Below are 18,920 nucleotides of genomic sequence, written 5' to 3' on the forward strand. Positions count from 1 at the left end.
AAGCCAAATGGTTCTCTTGCTTTATGAAGCTCTTGTATGTGTCTTTGTAGCTCTTCTGGGTGTTGCGAGAAGAGAACATTATCTGCAAATCTTGAGTGCTTTAAAAAGGCATCATTGATTTTTATTCCATCTTTCACCCAGCCTGGGTTGTAAAATACTTCTGAGAAGTATTTGTCTGAAGTATTTCTGAGAAAAGGATGAGTAATATTGTATTGCCTTATCATACACCTTGTTGTATGTTAATTTCCACTTTAAGATCATTAAAATAAATTGTCTCCATTGTTTTTTCATTTATTGATTGCAGTAAGTTTGTGTAAGCAGTGTCTATTGCTTGCTGGACTACTGAGTTAAATGCCTTTTCGTAGTCGATGAAAGCCATGCACTCGTTGAGCCATTCAATGACTCGTTGAGCCGTTCAATGACTTACTGAACAACCTGGATGTGATCCATTGCACCGTAGCTACTTCTGAATCTTGCCGGCTCCATAAAAGTATGTGTGCATCCTTTAATGTTCTCAATATTATGTGAACAGATATATAGATAGATAGACAGACAGACAGACAGACAGACATTTATAAATATATAGCTATATAAAAATCTGTGTTTTTATGCACATATACATACATACATACATATCTCTGTGTGTTGTATTTATATGTAGTTACGTCTATATATGTGTATATATGTATATGTATAGTATGTACATATATTATCCTATACCAACTCCACTTTCACAATCCATTGTTTTAAAAGAAGAAAACTCATTTTTTTCTTAACAATGATGTATCTTACATAATCACCTACCTTAGGTATGTTGAAATCTTTGAGTTTGTCTTCTGAAATCTCACTGAGTTGCCGAAAAGTCATTGTGAAATCTGCCCTTGTATCTTCCATGAGCTAAGAAATAGGATCACATTTTTGTATCAGCCTTTACTGATAACTCAAGGTACAGAACAAATATTTAATTAAAAAAAAAACTCACTTTTAGAAAGAAAGCAATCAAATATTCATCATCTTCATTCTCTCCTAGCAGACCTAATTTTGTCTTGAATAGTTCTATAAAGCTGAAGGTTAATAAAATTAGCATGGCAAAACTGATATGTCACAGAAATATGTGCGTTTTTATTAAAAAAATTAATTCCAATGCTTACATACCCTTTATAATATTGTTGAGGGTATCCTTCAAGTATTTGAGAAGCCCTGTTCAGAAAAGGTGCAAATGTTTCAGCAAAAAAACAACAATTTAATAACATTTTCAGATGTTATTGTTCAGGTATTACACAGGTGCTTTTCCTAAAGGCAACTGGACTTTCTTCGTTTGTTTTTTTTCTTAAAACCATTTTGCTTCTCACTGAAGATGCTTTTTCAGTTCTGACTGAAAAGGAGGGCAGGAATGGAAGGATTTCTATTATTTGCAGTCATTTGATTGTTAGCACTCCTAGTTTGTGCTTTAGTACCGTTTCCCCCAAAATAAGACATCCCCCGATAATAAGCCCAATCAGGCTTTTAAGTGCAATAAGGCCAAGCGCTTATTTCAGGGTTCAAAAAAATATAAGACAGGGTCTTATTTTCGGGGAAACATGGCATATGTAAATGTGTGTAGGTTTTCTGTATACTTTGATGTTAAGGTTTCTGCCTTTCTTAATGTGTACTGCAGAATCCGGAAAAGTCAAGACAGTTTAACTACCAAAAAAAGAAAAAAAAGAAAAAAACATCAAGGAAGCTACCTCATCTGGGACTTCATCAAATACCTGCTTATTATCTCCTACAATGTCCTACCTGTCAATGACTACTTCAGCTTCAACCACAACAATACTCGAGCACACAATAGATACAAATTTAAGGTAAACCACTCCAAACCTGACTGCAAAAAATATGATTTCAGCAACAGAGTGGTCAATGCCTGGAATGACTACCTTATTCTGTGGTTTCTTCCCCAAACCCCCAAAACTTTAACCTTAGACTGTCTACTGTTGATCTCACCCCATTCTTAAGAGGTCTGTAAGGGGCATGCATAAGTGCACCAACGTGCCTACTGTCTCTGTTCTACTGTCCCCATTTATTCGTATCCATTTCATGTATTCCTAATCATGTTTATACTTATATATGTAATCTTATATATGCTTGGCAAAATAAATAAATAAATAAAAATAAATTTTAAAAAATAAATACAAAAAAAGATACAGCAGGAACTTCTCCATAACAGACAAAGAGAACAACAAATGTTGTCACTCCATATGATGCAGGAATATCTGAAAAGCTCAGAAGGATTTTCAACCAACATAACATATGTGCACACTTTAAAGCCAAGAACACATTAAGACAGCAGCTTGTCCACCCCAAGGATAAAGCATTCAGAAACAAACTGAGCAATGTCGTATGTACAGTACAGCAGGGTAATAAGACATGTGGAGATCTGTACATTGGGGAAACAAAACAACCACTTCACAAACACATGGCAAAAACAAACAGGAAAACAAACCGATCAGGACAATATTCAGCAGTCCATCTGCATCCGAAAGGCAAAGTCACTCTTTCTAAGAAAGTTCACATTCCGGGCAAAGAGGGCCATTGGTCTGAAAGAGGGGTCAAAGAGGCCATCTATATTAAAACTGAACAGCCCTTAAATAGAGGGGGAGGAATATAAGATACCACCTATCTCTTATTTACAACACAATCCTTTCAGCAGTCCCAAGAAGATTCCACATTCATTTACACTGTCGTTAAGGTGACTCCGAGGATAAAGATAAACCTCCAAGTAGTCTTAACAATTCTTGGAGAGCTAGTGACTGACCCTCAGTGTCAACAACTAGATGACTGCACAGAATATAAATTCCTCCAAATTCCTCAGAATATAAATTTGACCTATTCAGTCAAAATTGAAGAAGTTTCTTGGATGAGAAATGAAATATTTTTAGGAAAAAATACCCAATAAAATCCAGTTGCCTTTGGAATAGCACCTCTCAGACAACCATGACCTGGATGATGGAGAATATCCATAGATATTTAGGTATTAGACATTTTACCCTGGATGATCTAGTAAGATGGATAATCCTGCATTTGCAACCTGCTAACATTTGGCAGCAAATGGCTGATCTTTCTTTAGTCTGATCTGCATTTTTCCCTCAGTAAACATAAAAATAGATGAGTTAAATTCTAATAGGATTAACACACCTATTTCATTGCGGGGGGGGGAGGGGGGAGTCAAGGAGACAAACAATTCCAGCCATAGCTTTTCCACTGATTCTGTGTTGGATGGCTGATATCCTGGTTTGTGTCATTTCTAATCAGTTCAGAAGAAATTCCAAGAGTAGATAATATTTGTAACTCATGATTCTTGCTATTCTTTAAGGTTTTACTGATAGACACACAAAGATAAACCCAGCTACATGCTATTTAAAAGATTCAACCAAAAGTCAAGAAAGGAAACAATCCATTACACATCATCTCCACCAGCCAACATTAGACAAGCAGAAGAAGCACCCCATAAGCAATTTGGAAAAAAGAAATACCCCAATCAATGAACTATTAAGAAGGACACCAAGACTGGCAGGAAAAAGCTACACTATATAAACTGTCAGCAAATCTCACTTTCCCTCACACTGAGGTTTTCCGGCATGGCAATGAAATGTGTATAGGGGAAGGAAAAAGAAGCTCAAAGAACACTAAGAACTCAACAGCAGGAATTATTGGAATTCCTATTACAGCAGAAGGTAAGAACTCTAAGAAGAATACAACCACCTCAGAATTATCTGAATGGACCAAAAGTGAATATCCTGGATTTCAGCCTAGACTCTTTTTCATTCGTCTGATGAGGAGTTGAGTCTAATATTTTCTCCATATCATAACAAACCTTTATTTAAATAATAAAATATATAGGTTACAAAGCCCAAAATGCATTTGCCTTGCTAAGTAATTATGGTTTTTATTACCTCTGAGGATTAGTGTCCATCAACACTCTCCCAAAAAGAGTGAAACTTATTTCCTCCATTTATTAAATTTTAATATACTTATTACAATTAAGAAAACCATAGCTGGAATCTTACCAAATCTTGTCACATTTCAGGGTTTTCATCTACAGACTACAGAACTGAAATCTCATAAGATTCTGAGATCTTCAGGAGGATAACAAGAAACTCAGACACAATGATCGTCATAGCATGAAAAGGTTGCTGATTCCTAAGGCCTTTTTGGAAATAACATTCCTATTTAATATACCATAAATTTATGAGCTGCAATAAGATTTCAGCTCCTTATCTCATCTTCTTATGTACCAGTTTTAATTATGCAATGTGTGGTTTAAGTTCATGGGTATTGTACATTCCAAGAAACAGTGGCCTAGAAAAGTGCTGAATTTGGTTTATTTACAAAGTAAGTATTGAATCCTTACAAAATGAAGGAAATAGCTAGAGTACAGCATTTAAGTCAAAGGTTCTTTCCCAGTTTAATAAACCATAGTTTATGAAATTAGGAATGTATCCAAGCTGAATCACTGCTAAATTTTTGGCTTCTACAAGATATTGTATCTTCTTTCATATTTTATGAAACAAAATATATAGAATAGTTGGCAAACATTTGATAATGGTGCAATCATGGTCCATCTCTCTCATCTTCATTGCTTTTTCTATGGATTCAATTGCGCACCCCAAGTTAAACTGATATTACTAAAATGATTCATGTGTTTGGGACAAATTTATAATAATAATGAAAGCACTTTGAATGAAAGTGCTTCAAATAATCTCTTTCCATTTGCCTCTAAAACTACAGATGATATTCAGGAAAAAAATGTCTTGCTAGGCATGCTTTTAATTTTTGACCAAATTAAAGCAAAAAGTCAAAATAAAAAATAAAAAAAATCACATTTTTTTTCTTCTTCAGTTTCCTAGCAGCAAAAGTACAAAATTTTACTTTATAAAATTGTAGTTTCCATAAATCCACGGAACACTTTTATTCTTTTGCAAGCTTCTATTGTAAAACATAATTTCAATTTTGAAAATATTCTCTTGCAGGAAAATATCTTCTTTTCGGAATGAATGGTCATCTCAGCTCTTTTAAATAAGAAGACAATTTAAAGGATTACTTACAATTGCTTTTGTGTTGGATTAAATAAAGGGTTTAAAGCATCAAGCAGTTTGTTCAGATTAAACATTCCAACATTTGCCTGATTTCCTATTTTATACCGTCCTTCATCATCTGATGTGTTTGGAACAAAGTCTAAAACAAAACATTGTTTTTACTACAGTGGAACATTTGAAATAGCCAACCACATTCATTCATCTTGATTCAGAATAAGGAAAATTACACAGGTAGTAAATATCTATAGACACCACGTCCCAAATTTCTAAATGCAAGCATATTTATTTAGGCTAGATTAGCCCAAGGAAAATAATGCACTATTTTCCTTTTAGTGTAAAATTGCAATGTATTTTTTTTACCCCAACTGCAAACCAAAATCAGTGGTTTAAACTATCCATTTTTTAAATACACAGGTAATCCTTGATTTATGACCACAATTGAACCCAACATTTTATGTTGCTAAGCAAGATAGTTGATAATTGAGTTTTGTACCACTTTATGACCTGTTTACCACAATTAAGTTGTTAAGCAAATCAGTGCAATTGTTAAATGAATTATGCAGTCATTCAGCAAATCTGACCTCCCATTGACTCTGCTTGTCTGGAGGCAGTTAAGAAGGTTACAGATTGTGATTATATGACCTTAGGAGAGTTCAAATACGTGAACGTAGTGAACTCTCATAGAACTCTCTTAAGAGAGTTCAATACGTGTCATAAATCCTTGATAATTACTAAATCCCAACTTTTGAGCACATGACCATGATACTGCAAATGTCCTAAGTGTAAAAACTGGCCATAAATCATTTTTTCAGTGCCACTGTAACACTGAATGATCATTATATGAACAACTATAATTTGACCATGTTTTTGGACACAAAACAACAAATATTGACCATGTTTTTGGACACAAATAGCCTGTTATACAAAATAAAATTTCATTTTATTTTAAGATACATAAGTATTACTTTGGGGCTTTTTTCCCCCAATCTGCTTTGTCACAAATTTACTAATAACCAACTTATGTTTTATGATTATACTTCATAGAAATTATAATAATGACTAATAATAATGTGCCCATATCAGAATATATATGGGCTGTAAGTACATTTGAGATATATCTGCATTCCATAGGTTCACTCTACATGCACTGTGTATGCTAATGAATATTTAATTTCATGGCATCATGAGTAATAGCTTTCAACTTTTAAAGGCTCTCAAACAGGACTCTTTCAGGTGTAAAGAAAGAAAGTGTAAAGAAACTTGACAATGAATATGCTATCTCCCATGGCCAAAACCTTGCCCTTCTCACACAACAAGAAAATTACATCCCCTGATAAAACCTACAACTTTAACCCCCATTTTTCTCTACAAAAACTAGCATACTTTTCTATAGTTCCCTTGATGTAATTAAGATTTTATCCACACCTAACATATCAATTTAATTTTAAATATTTCAAATACAACTCTCAAGGGTCCATCGACTGGTCAATTCCAGTTCTAATATATGAGTCCCATACATTTCAATCTTTTAATCCTTTTGATCTCACGTAAATTTAAGAAGTCAAAAATTTAAAAATGCAGGCACAGCTTAGAATTTCATGCTTCATTGTCTGCAAAATAATAAAGCCTGAATTCCTTTAGGTTATACTCACCTGGGTTGTATGAATCCATGAAGCCAAATGGACCATAATCTATGGTTATGGATAATAAACTGAAATTATCAGTATTGCATACTCCTAAAACATAAAGCAACATGGCTATCAAAACAGTACAGTAAGAAGTGCTAATACGGAAACTTATTCAGGAGCAATTTGGAAACCAGATCTAGCCCCTCATTTCATAGCTAAGAGGTTTGTAAGATCAGTGTCAAAAACTGAGATTCTTTTAATTCTTTCATAAGAAATACAACTCCTCTTTCTTATTTTCGATTATACAGTTTGGAAAGAAAAGGACAAGCTATAGATAGATACCTGTGTATTAAAAATCTAGTAATAAGTCTGTGTTTTGAAAAGCCACAGTAGTGACTGAGGATTAGGAACAGTCCTAGAACCAAATCACAAGGAGTAATACTATTTTTGTAATGCTCCAGCTTCAACATTAACTCCTTTTATTAACTTATGCTGTTCAAATAGCTTAGAAGAGATCTAGTACTATTTTGCTACAGAATAATTATTAGAAAAGTTATTTTTCTAAATTTTCATGATTTAATTTATGGGATTTTCACAGTAGCAATTTCTATTTTTCCTAAGTAGATTGAATCTGACCTTCACTTCTGCCTATTTTAAAACATAATCACTATGAACCAATCAATGCTCAATTTCTTTTTATCCACTGACAATACGAAAATGCCAAAAATGTCAGAATTCACCTCAGCTCCCACCAGTTATGGAGTCTCAAACATCGGTTCATTTACAACAAGGAAGTGAAATAAATTGATAGATGTCTTCATGTACTTAAGTAGTTGTGGATATTTGTCTAATATTTCCCAAAAATAAAAAATAAAAAAGCTTGAGGAATTACTGTAATAAGAAGACATGAGGAAAAGTAAACTGTAAAGAAATATCAATAAAGGCACTGAAATCTTCTAATGGCTTCCTGAGCACTGTTCTTCTTACATTTTAAAGGCCTATTGATGAAATTATAGCATGGCCATGTTGCTCCAAATCAACCTTCTCAATACATCTACTATCTATTCAACTACGTTGAATGTTGCTACAGCACTTAAATTAAAGAGAAAGGAAGAAAGTTCTAACCAAGCATACAGAAAGAAATATATTCCAGTTATAGGGCTCTGAGCCCTTAAGGGAGCAGTAAAGACTTAAAGCAGTCAATGCAGATGAATTGAGTATATTAAGTCAAACTGTGAATGGTTTTGCTTTGGCCTTGTACAATGTATGAACCAGTGGTGGGCTTCAAATTTTTTTCCTACTGATTCTGTGGGCGTGGCTTGGTGGGCATGGCATGGCTTGGTCGGCGTGGCAGGGGAAGGATACTGTAAAATCTCCATTCCCTCCCCACTCCAAGGAAAGATTACTTCGAAATCCCCATTTCCTCCCAATCAGCTAGGACTCGAAAGGCAGAGAATAGATGGGGTTGGGGCCAGTCAGAATTTTTACTACTGGTTCTCTGAACTACTCAAAATTTTTGCTATGTGTTCCATCCATCTTTAACAAAAAGGAAAAAGGTTATACTGTTCAGATCAAACCCTCCCCCTTTTAATCTCACCATGAGCGAAGCCGACTGACATCCACAAGCCAATTAAATGTGCCGTCTCAGATACTACTTGAGAGAAAAATGCCTAAAATCAAAGTTTTACATTTAGCATATAAATAAAGTAGTAATATTCCAGAATATTTAGCTCATATTTACTATAAATACATAAAACAATTGTTGGAAATGCAATTACCCTTACAAATTAGATTACAAAAGATTTCAAAAATACATAATCACAATTTTTTATAAATGTTTCCTATTTGGATCGACATAAATGTATATGGATTTTTTTAAAAAACTTACCAGATATTTATTTGAATCATTTATTCTTATTTTTGGAAAGTGCTCTTTTATGACCATATCTAGCAGCATCCTGTTCCACAAAGTAAAAGTTTCTTTTATCAAAGAAGAATTTGAAACATCAGTTAAGTAAATATTTAAACTGAACCCTATTTGTTGCTAAGAAGACTAAACTGAATTGAAGATAAGCTATCTATTGTATCTTTCAGGAAGGAATTTTAGCTCTGCTTAGATGTACAATATTGATTTTAATCATAGTATATTGAAAAATTAATAAAAAATCAAAGTAATACTTGCTAAAACAGAAATTACACTACCTATCCAAAGGAGGAAAAGAAATCCCAAAAATCTTATTATGCAAACATAACTCTAAGTACCTCATAAGAAAAGCTGGAATCAGATTTTATATATAAATCCGTAATTATATTTATTTATTTATATTTCATATTTCTTAACTGCCCATCTCCTTCAGATACTGTACAATTTAAGAAAATGTGGTCAATGTCAAAGGAAAAGGTTACTGATTTTCCTTTCAAATTAGCAGCTGTTATTTCAGATACATATCCTCCAGTATTTAGAAATTCTATGCACTCCCCTAAGGAAAATACGTCCAGCTCTAAAGATACAGAATAATAATGCATTGAAATAATGCTTTGGGAAGTTATCTAATAAATTCTTCATTGAATAATGTTAAATACAATATAAATATAAATAAATATAGAAACAAATATACATATTTCCTAAAATGTACTCTAAATTAAACTAAATTAAATTGATATTGTACTTTTTGTGTGAGAAACAAATTCCATGATACAATTATCCTACTGTGATAAAATATATATTCAGAAATACCTTAATACAGAGTACGCAACATTGTACTTCCAGCACATCCCAACAACAATTAAAAACAAAGAAATATCATTTACATTGGCAAAAAATATTGTAAGATTGTCAAAGTTTGTAAAAGATTTTAAATAGGGAAATACAATAGCTAGCTAGGGTGATTTGAGAAATAACAGCAATTTTCTATTTTCCTTATTTATTTTTATGCATTACTGTCTGCAGGGGGGACAGGTTAAAATGGGCCAGGTAGCACATATGGCACCACATTCCAAGCTTCACTCCTTTTGTATGTCCATCAATGTCCCATGTAAGTACAAAGGGGCTTTAATTGCCATCTGCATTTTATTGGTTTTGCCACCATTCCGCTAATGGACACTACCATATTGGTCATTATCATAATGGAGAACTGCACATCTGTTCAAATGCATGGTAATTCACTTACCTAAATATATGGAAGAAGCAAGTAATTCTTTCATTTTTAAAGCTTTTCCAGGATACAAAGAAGCTTTGCAGAAGACTCAGGATCCAAATTTTGCAACTTCTTGCATCTTACTGAATGCCCATCTAGAATCTCTCTTGTATTTTCCAGATAATACAGTTTGCATTTCTTTTTATTGAACCAGCTATTCTATTGTCTGGCTATAGAAATGGAAATCTTGAATGAAGGGTTTAAGTCTAACCTTAATAAATCCAGTTCTCCAGAATGAGCTAGTATTTCCAATGATCCTATTCGAAACCATGATTTTGCAACACGTAACACAATTGCACCTGCAAATAAGTATATATACAAGTTAATGCATTTCAAAATTTCCTTCACCTACTTCCTTATGCCATAACTTCTTAGCATGAAGGCTTGCTCTATGGTGGGAGAAGAACTTTACACAGTGGAATATATAATAAAAAGTGTTCCCTTAATGCAGGGGTGTCGAACTCAAGGCCCGAGGGCCGAATTCAGCCCACAGGGTGCTTAGATCTAGCCCGCAGGGCCATCCTGGAAACACCAAAGAACTGGCCCATGATGCCTCTGCCAGCGAAAATGGAACTCAGGAGGGCTGTGGGCAGCCCTCCTGAGCTCCGTTTTCATTGGCAGAGGGATGCAGGAAGCCGTTGCAGCCGAAAACAGAGTTTGGGAGCCCATTTTTATTGGCAGAGCGCTCGGGCCACCACAGGCACCCCTGACACGAGTGATGTTGAGCTGGCCACGCCCACCCAAGGCCCCCTGAGGTCAAACAGAACCCTGATGCAGCCCTCAATAAAATCGACTTTGACATCCCTGCCTTAACGGATAGAAAGAGACTTCTTGCACTAAGAAATGTTTTTTTCAAAAAACTATCAGACTAGTAAAAGCTGAGTATTAGAATGGAGAATTCTGATGTCCATTTCTGGAAGAACTAAAGAGAAAATTCTCTTATTGAAAGTAATTTAGTCAAATCAGTGGCTTGCTAAGGACTATTAGTCATAATGCTGTGAGGCAATAAACTATTGCTAATTAATGACTTAATTTAGGTAATACTTTAAAAAGTATGTTTTCAAAAAAGGAAAACTGAAGAAAAACTGTCCAGGTACATGCAGTATTAAATGAATAAATCAAGATGCTTCAAGAGACCATAATAAAATTCAAAATACATAAAAACGAAAACTACAGCTGACCACAGATTATGATGAGTCAAATTAAGTTCATTTCAGCATGTAAGAGAAAAGTAATGTCCTGAAAGGGAAACATTCTTCATCTGAAATGAAGCACTGTTCTTCCAGTTGCAAGCTAGCTTCTGAGTAGCAGACCATTATCCACAGCCCATAATCCAGTCACAAGCATAACTAATGCATAGGTTCACATCAACAGATAAGAAAGCAGATTAGAAATAGGTGATCTGAGAAAATTTAATGATAACATTGTCAAACAGGGATTAAAAAAATACCTCTTTCTTTCTTAATATTCCCATTGTAGAACTGATCTCTCCAAACATCGTCATCACTTACAACTAAGCTGTGGAAACAGTGGAATTAGGGAATTAGTACAAGGCAGACTGAAAGAAGTTCAGAATCCTGTTGGACAAAGTGAATTCATACTATATCTTAAGGAAAAAAAGAAGGATAAATAAAACCAAACACAGATTAATAAACCTGATCTCACAATGGTTCTAAAAGTCTGAGGAGGACCCTTACAATTGTCAAACAAGTAGGATGTAACCCAAGGCTGGGATTCTACCTGTTTGGACCAGTTCGTGCAAACCACTAGTTCCGATAATCAGCTGGGAGCGAACCGATTCGCTCCAACAATCAGGTGGGCCCGCTCCTGCGCTTTACTGACCTATATCTTCTCAGCTGATTTGTGCGGCAGAATGGATTGCCGCACCTCACCTGTGTTACTAACTAGCAGTAATGTGGAAGGTAAGTTTTCATAAAACTGCGCACACACGCAAACGTGCATGTGCTATCACTGAACCAGTTGTTAAACCAGTAGGATCCCACCATAAGACCATAAGACCATTATGGGTTACTGATGTAACCCATAATAGTCTTAAACTCTTGGCAAAAGGTCTATTTGTCTGAGGTTCAACTAGACTTCATACAATCTTGCTACAATACACATGTATCAGAGAAGCCTAGCAATGGAAGAGCCTCTACTGGGTCTTGGTTGTTTCCCAATCTCAGCAGAGTAGGACCTAGTTAATTCTTAGATGGTAAAACAACCAGGAAATTCCTTGACTCTAGGATAGACTAGGAAATTCAAATATGTATTGGGGAAACTTGATGAATTTGTTGGGTTTATGTCATGCAAATATGGGTCAAGACTTCTCTGCTATTTTACAGTTTCCTGCTGCACTAAAGGACTCAATGTCATTGCTTGGTACTTAAAAGAACTAAAATATGCAGTTCTCTAAAAAGACTTCCAATTGTGGGATTTTTTAACTTCATTTTTAATATTCTTAATTGTATTCTTATAGTTTTTAACCTTAAACAACCAAGAGACTTCCATAATTGGCAAGGCATACAGCTTAAAAGAAATGAATCTAACTCTTGAAGCCCCAATGTTTCCTGCTCAGATTGAGAGGCTAAAGCAGGATGAGATAGCATTTGTTGGGGATTACATATAACAGGGGGAACCATGTGGGAAGAAATGTTGGAAATGGGTGGATTTTATTTGATAAAAATTGCAAATGTGTGTTTGAATAATGATCATCCCACTGATATGCTGAGCAGGGACAATGTTATGTCTTCCCCTCTCTTCTGCTCCAAATAAACTGCCCCAAACTGCATTCCTGAAATACAGATTGCCGTTCAAACTAGAATGCTTGCTTTTACATGTAATACACAATTCTAATTTTCCACAACTCATGTGATAGCAATAATAAGAAGAGTACCATTCCTGCAAATCAATTAGGTTCTCCCTGGGAGAAAATATCAGTTCGTTTAGTATATGGGCAGAAGGACAGATAAATTGGATGCATACAGAGAATTTCACACTCTCTTGCAAAGCCATTTATGTGCACTAAAAGATCCTCCTTTTATTATTTAATAATAAGATGTAAAATGGAGAGACAACCTGAGTCACTTCCCAACCATGCATTGTGTAGCAGAAAAAAAATGTAATTCTTCAAGGATCTGTATAGAGAAACCATCCCAACATGTGATGCTGCTGAGACGCAAGAATCTCCAGAATGAGTTTATCAACCCTGAAGTGAATCTGATTGAGGCCATCTTGAAGGCTTCAGGGCTGCCACAAAGCAGAAGGGGCAGGAAGAGGAGAAATAGCTAGATGGGGTTTTGTAGCCAAAACAAGGAAGTTTTCATCAAGGAGTTAAATTTGATTGATGTGTGGAGAATATTAAACCCCAATAAAAAAACTACCTTTTATTCCAATCCTTCTCGAGAATCGATATGGTATGGGCAAACAGAGAATTAAGCAAAGAGACAGAAAGTATAGAGATTCCCTCAAATATTTGGGCGGACCAAACTCCTCTGATAATAACATGGAGAGGTCAAAAAAGAAAACTTAAAAGATGGACTTTAAATCTGCAGATATTACAAGAGAACGAATATCTCCAGAAGATTAAAAAGGAATTGATTCTATTCTTCGATGTAAACAAAAAACAACACACCTCCCTGCGGAACTTATGGGATGCAATGAAAACGTACACAAGAGGAATAACAATAGCTTATATGTCAAAAAAGAATAAGGAAAAAGAAGAAATGAAAGAAATAGGTCATCTAGAAAAAAAGCTTCAAATAAATCCAGGCGAAGAACAAACCAATGAAACGTTAACATTAGTCAAACATAAATTAAACTTAATAGAACAAGCGAACGCAAAATACATTAAATATACGAAACAATATCTATTTGAAAATGCAAATAAGCCTGGGAGGTGGTTGACATACAAATTAAAAAAAGAAAAAGAAAGTAGGATAATACAACAGTTGCAGGTTGAGATAGGTAATTTACAAAACAGGGAAGAAGAAATAAATATGATCGCTTTAAAATATTTTGAGAATTTATATAGACAAGAGGAAATTGAGATAGATAAAATAAACTACTATTTAAAAGAAGAAAGTATGTCTATACCGGAGGAAGAAAAGAGAATGTGGTTAAATAGGAAGATAACACCTATGGAGTTAAAAGAAGCGATTCAAAGACAAAAGAACAATAACACTGTGGGACCAGATGGTTTGCCAGGGGAATTTTATAAAAATACGGAGGAACTAATAAAACCAATACTTTCAGAATTGTATAATTTTTGTTGGAAGCAAAAATGCCCGTTTTGTGGAAGGAAGCATACATCACAATGATTATGAAAGATGGTACTGATACAAATCAAATTCAAAATTATAGGCCAATCTCACTTTTGAACGCTGATTATAAAATTTTCATGATTATAATAGCAGGCAGGATGAAAAAAATATTAAATGAGATTATTCACACCAATCAAAATGGTTTTCTCCCATTGAGACAGATCAGAAATAATACAAGAACAGTATTGAACATATTAAAATATTATGAAGCCCATCCAGAGAAACAAGTAGCACTTGTTTTTCTGGTTGTTCAAAAAGCATTTGACAATTTAAACTGACAATACATGATTCGACAAATTAGAGAAATGAAATTAGGAGACAAATTTGAACAAATGATTGAAGCAGTATATTCTTCTCAAAAAGCAAGTATTATAATCAATGGCAATATTACAATAGTGAAAGAAGTCCATCAAGGATGCCCACTTTCACCTCTGCTCTTCATTTTGACATTAGAATCTAATTAACTAAAATTAGAGCAAACTCAGAGATTAAAGGAACCAAAATTAGAAAGGAAGAATACAAAATACAGGCGTTTGCAGACGATCTGGTATTTTTTATTAAGGACCCAAGGGAGACAGGACCTATCTTAATACGAGAAACAGAAAATATAAAGTATTGGGCTTCAAAATTAATAAAGCAAAAACAAAATGATAGTTAAAAATATAGCATTAAAACAGAAAAGAGAACTAGACGAAGAATTGGCACTACAGAGTACGAAAAAAAATAAATACTTAGGACTTTGGCTGACAGCGAGGTGTTCCTTGATTAAAGAAGACAACTATGTGAAATTAATACAACAAATAAAATTGGATTTGGAAAGATGGGGGGGCACTACAGTTACCTATACTAGGTCTAATTGCAACCATCAAGTTGAATATTTTGCCAAAACTACTGAACAAGAAATTTTTCATGGATTAGAATAGAATTACAACAAAGTTTATATGGACAGGTAAGAAATTAAGAATAAAACTAACAGATCTCCAGGATAGTAGAATCAGAGGTGGCTTTGGGCTTCCAGATTGGCGACTTTACTATAAAGGGGCAACTTTAGTATGGATCAGGTAGTGGATTAATTTGAAGACTACTTACACTTGAAGGACATGACTTACAAAAAGGATGGCATGCCTTCGTATGGGACAAGGAGAATAAATCTCATTTGTATTTTTTTAGACATAAAGGAAGGGAAGTTCTGATGAAAATATGGCAAGAGACCAAGAGAAAACATTATATGAAAATTCCCAGTAGGTTATCGACAATGGAAGCGATGATTCACCTTAACACTCTGGATATAGATAAGATGGTCAAGTACAATGAAATTCTAGACAGCCAAAGGAACCTAAAAAATAGGCACGATTGGAAAAACAGGGCATAATCATAGATTGGTGGCCTTACTTGCAACTTCAATCCCGATACAAAAAAGAAATAAAGATGAGTATGGAATTGAGATGGTGCCGCAACAATTGGATGAATTATTGATTGGCCCAGATGACAAATTGATAACAAAAATGTATAACTACTTATTAGAATTTGATAGAGCTGAAGATATAGTGAAGGGAGTTATGATAGCATGGGCAAAAAACGTTGGGCATAATATTGACTTGAAGGATTAGGGAAAAATTTGGAATAGAAACTATAAAATAACTAAATGGGCAAAATACAAAGAGAATCAGTATAAAATGTTCTATCACTGACACTTGGCACCCTCCAAACTAGCAAAGATATACCCATATCTTTGGCCCAAACTGTGATGGTTGTGCCCTGAAACGAAAAAATATTGGAAGAAAATACACAGGTGGCTACAGGAATTAACAGGACTTTGGATGGAATATACCCCGGAATTATTTTACTTGGGGATAGTTAAAGGGAAATACGACAAAAGAATAATATGTATCATTTTACATATAATAACTGCAGCAAGGATAGCTTTCGCACAATGCTGGAGAAATACAAGTATACCTTCTGAAGGTTTAGTAATCAAAAAAATATTTGTGCAGAAATGGATAAATTGACAATTGAACTGAAAGGACAAATAGATTCAGACTATTACGCAATATGGGAGAAGTGGTATGACTGGACTGAGAACAGAAAAATGGGAAAGAAATAGACAAAACAGAAGTAGAATTAAAATGTATAATAAAAATATACAGAATGTACTTGAATTGGAATGTTATGATATGTAAATGGACGCACTTATGCATAAGATGTGAGTACGATTTGTTTAATTGTAAAAATGCAATAAAAATATTTTTTGGAGGGGGAGAGAAAGCTTTCCTATGGGAACCAAGGATGGCCAGGGGAGGAGTGAAGTAACCAAGCAACCGGCCAGCACCTTGACTGGACAGCATGACCAGTACTTAGGGGAAAAGGGAAACTTTCACTTTTTAATTAGATGAAAACTGTGGGAACTTTTCAGAGTCGGCTTTCACCAGTTGTGCCAATATGATATATCCAGTAAATTGTTCTTTGAGGAATCTACCTGCCTCAGAGTTCTGCTTTCTATGGGTACATTACTTGGAATGCTGACAGAGTTTCCATTTCCAATGTTATACTGAATAGGTATGACATACAGGAAATATAAATGCTTTGTAAAGATATAATTCGTAAATTGAGTTAACCCGAATATTTATGAAATTTGTGGAACTGGCAGGGGTATGAATGAGAGAATGTTGATAATATTAAGTAGAAATACAAAACAACTTAATAATGATTTTAAATAAACGTTTCTCAGATTATTTAGATATCTTTTATAATATCTATAGAATGTTGGAATTAGGCTTTTCTTGTTTAAGGTTAAAGGACTATCTTTGGGTATAAAATGTTGGAATTCAAGATCAAAAGTTTATCAAGTCCCAAAGTATTACTAGGAGGCTGTAGGTGGCCCTCCTGGCGGATGAAGCAATGATTAATCTGCTGTCTTCCTGGTTCACTGAAAGTCTCACTCTGCCATAGGAGATGATGTCTCCTATGGCAGAGTGAAGTCCCCAGCTTCATGTCTAAATGAAACTCAGAATGCTTTAACATGAAGCATTCATGTCCAATAACTTGCTGTCATTATTTCCCAGACAGTGAACAAATCTCATGGGCTAGAAATGTGGAAGTGACTTGGCATTCTGTTGAGGTTATGCTAGGAAATTATGGTGTAGGACTGTGAATCAAAATTTCCAGTCCGAGGGCAATTTCTTTGTGACTCTGGCAAGTGCAAATTCATAGAAAATAAAATCAGGACTAGTCTCAGGGCGGACATGTTCACATGGACTTTTCTCTTGGTCTCTTTGGCCAAGAATCATGAATCATGTCAATGAACTTTTACATGCTGGTTAGGGAACTCTGGGAGTCAAAGTCCAAGTGTCTTAAACGTTGCTAGAATTGAGAAATAGTGCTTTGAAAAATATGAGCACAAGAATTATTTTCAGCGTAGAAAAATTGGTCAGGGAGAAGGATACTTAATCTTTTCTCCTCTGCCCATCCTTATACCCATCGTATACTTGGCCCAATAAGATTTATCCCAACCAAATCTGCTTTCAGTATAAAGAATCTAGTAAGGAAAAGCATGCCCTAAAAATTGCCAAGAGGAGGATAACATCTGCAAGATAGAATTGTCTAGTTGGGGCCTGGAAGTGAATATTAACACTCTCATTTTATTGGCTCTGCAAATAGTTGCAGATGGTTTAAGTTATCTGTCATCATCCTATTTTGAGATTTAGCATTTTGATGGGAAATAACATTGCATCATCAATCAGCAAAAAATGCTAACAAAACAAATTGTAAATATACTTCTGCAGCTTTCTCCTTTTCATTTCATTGGAAGTCAGAAAGTATAAGGGTAATGGTGGAAACGTTTGGGAGACAGGGGCTTATGTTTAGTTTTTGAAAAAGGGAAAGGTGGGTGGCAATGCAAACTATGCAGCTTGGAGGGCTCAAGTGAAGGATTTTTGTTCTCATGAGTGGAAGTTTTGATGAATTTATTTGCTTGTTTTGTTAGCGTTAAGCAATACCCTTTGGTGTGTTCTAAAAATGGAGGAAATGACATTGGCTTACCTGAATGTCTATTTTCGAAACGCTGCATAGATATTCCACGTATGGGTTAATCTCTCATCTATTTGCTCAAGACTGAATGTATTTTTTTTCCATTATCACGCCTCCTACTTCCTGTGGTCTTCAGTCTTTTCACGAAGATGTAATCATCCAAGAACCTGTATCACAAGGAAACAAAAGGAAGAGCACACACACCCCCGCCAGGATCAGGCAGCCTACATGGCGGGTTGGAATGTCTACGCAGCACTTCAAAAATGGACATTCAGGTAAGCCAATGTCCATTTTCCAAAGTGCTGCTCTGACATTCCATGTATGGGACATACCCAAGCTTATGGACCCTGGGCTGGGGTCTAACTGATCCCCTGGTCCTGGGTGGAAATGACACTTTGCAAAACTCTTCTCCCAAACGATGCTTCCACAGAGGCAAAAGTATCCAATTTGTAAGTGTCCAATTTGTAATGTCTGACAAAGGATGATAAGGACGACCATGTGGCCGCTCTACAAATGTCTGAGATAGAAGCTTGAGTGGCCCAAGCAGCCGTGGTAGCCGCGCTGCAAGTAGAATGAGCCAAAATACGTCCAGGTAAAGGTTTGGCCTTGAGCTCATATGCTTTCGTGATACAGGCTTTTAGCCACCTGCCCACTGTACAGAAGAAACCTTTC

At 35.1% G+C, this 18,920-nt stretch overlaps 1 protein-coding gene across 6 annotated transcripts in view; it reads right to left on the reverse strand.

Moving 5' to 3' along the window:
- The window catches only part of LOC131198441 (protein adenylyltransferase SelO-like), a 55,618-nt gene that overhangs the window by 7,430 nt on the left and 29,268 nt on the right, over positions 1 to 18,920 (reverse strand). For all 6 annotated transcript variants that reach the window (XM_058183086.1, XM_058183085.1, XM_058183090.1 and 3 more), the window contains 9 exons: positions 11,351 to 11,418; positions 10,112 to 10,199; positions 8,592 to 8,661; positions 8,301 to 8,373; positions 6,728 to 6,811; positions 5,085 to 5,214; positions 1,156 to 1,200; positions 983 to 1,064; positions 805 to 897 (listed from right to left, as the gene is read on the reverse strand). In XM_058183086.1, the coding sequence (XP_058039069.1) occupies positions 805 to 897; positions 983 to 1,064; positions 1,156 to 1,200; positions 5,085 to 5,214; positions 6,728 to 6,811; positions 8,301 to 8,373; positions 8,592 to 8,661; positions 10,112 to 10,199; positions 11,351 to 11,418 (733 nt within the window). The remainder of the gene's footprint in view (positions 1 to 804; positions 898 to 982; positions 1,065 to 1,155; positions 1,201 to 5,084; positions 5,215 to 6,727; positions 6,812 to 8,300; positions 8,374 to 8,591; positions 8,662 to 10,111; positions 10,200 to 11,350; positions 11,419 to 18,920) is intronic.

The sequence above is a fragment of the Ahaetulla prasina genome, chromosome 4 (assembly GCF_028640845.1).
Source record: "Ahaetulla prasina isolate Xishuangbanna chromosome 4, ASM2864084v1, whole genome shotgun sequence".
In the NCBI taxonomy this organism is placed as follows: domain Eukaryota; kingdom Metazoa; phylum Chordata; class Lepidosauria; order Squamata; family Colubridae; genus Ahaetulla; species Ahaetulla prasina.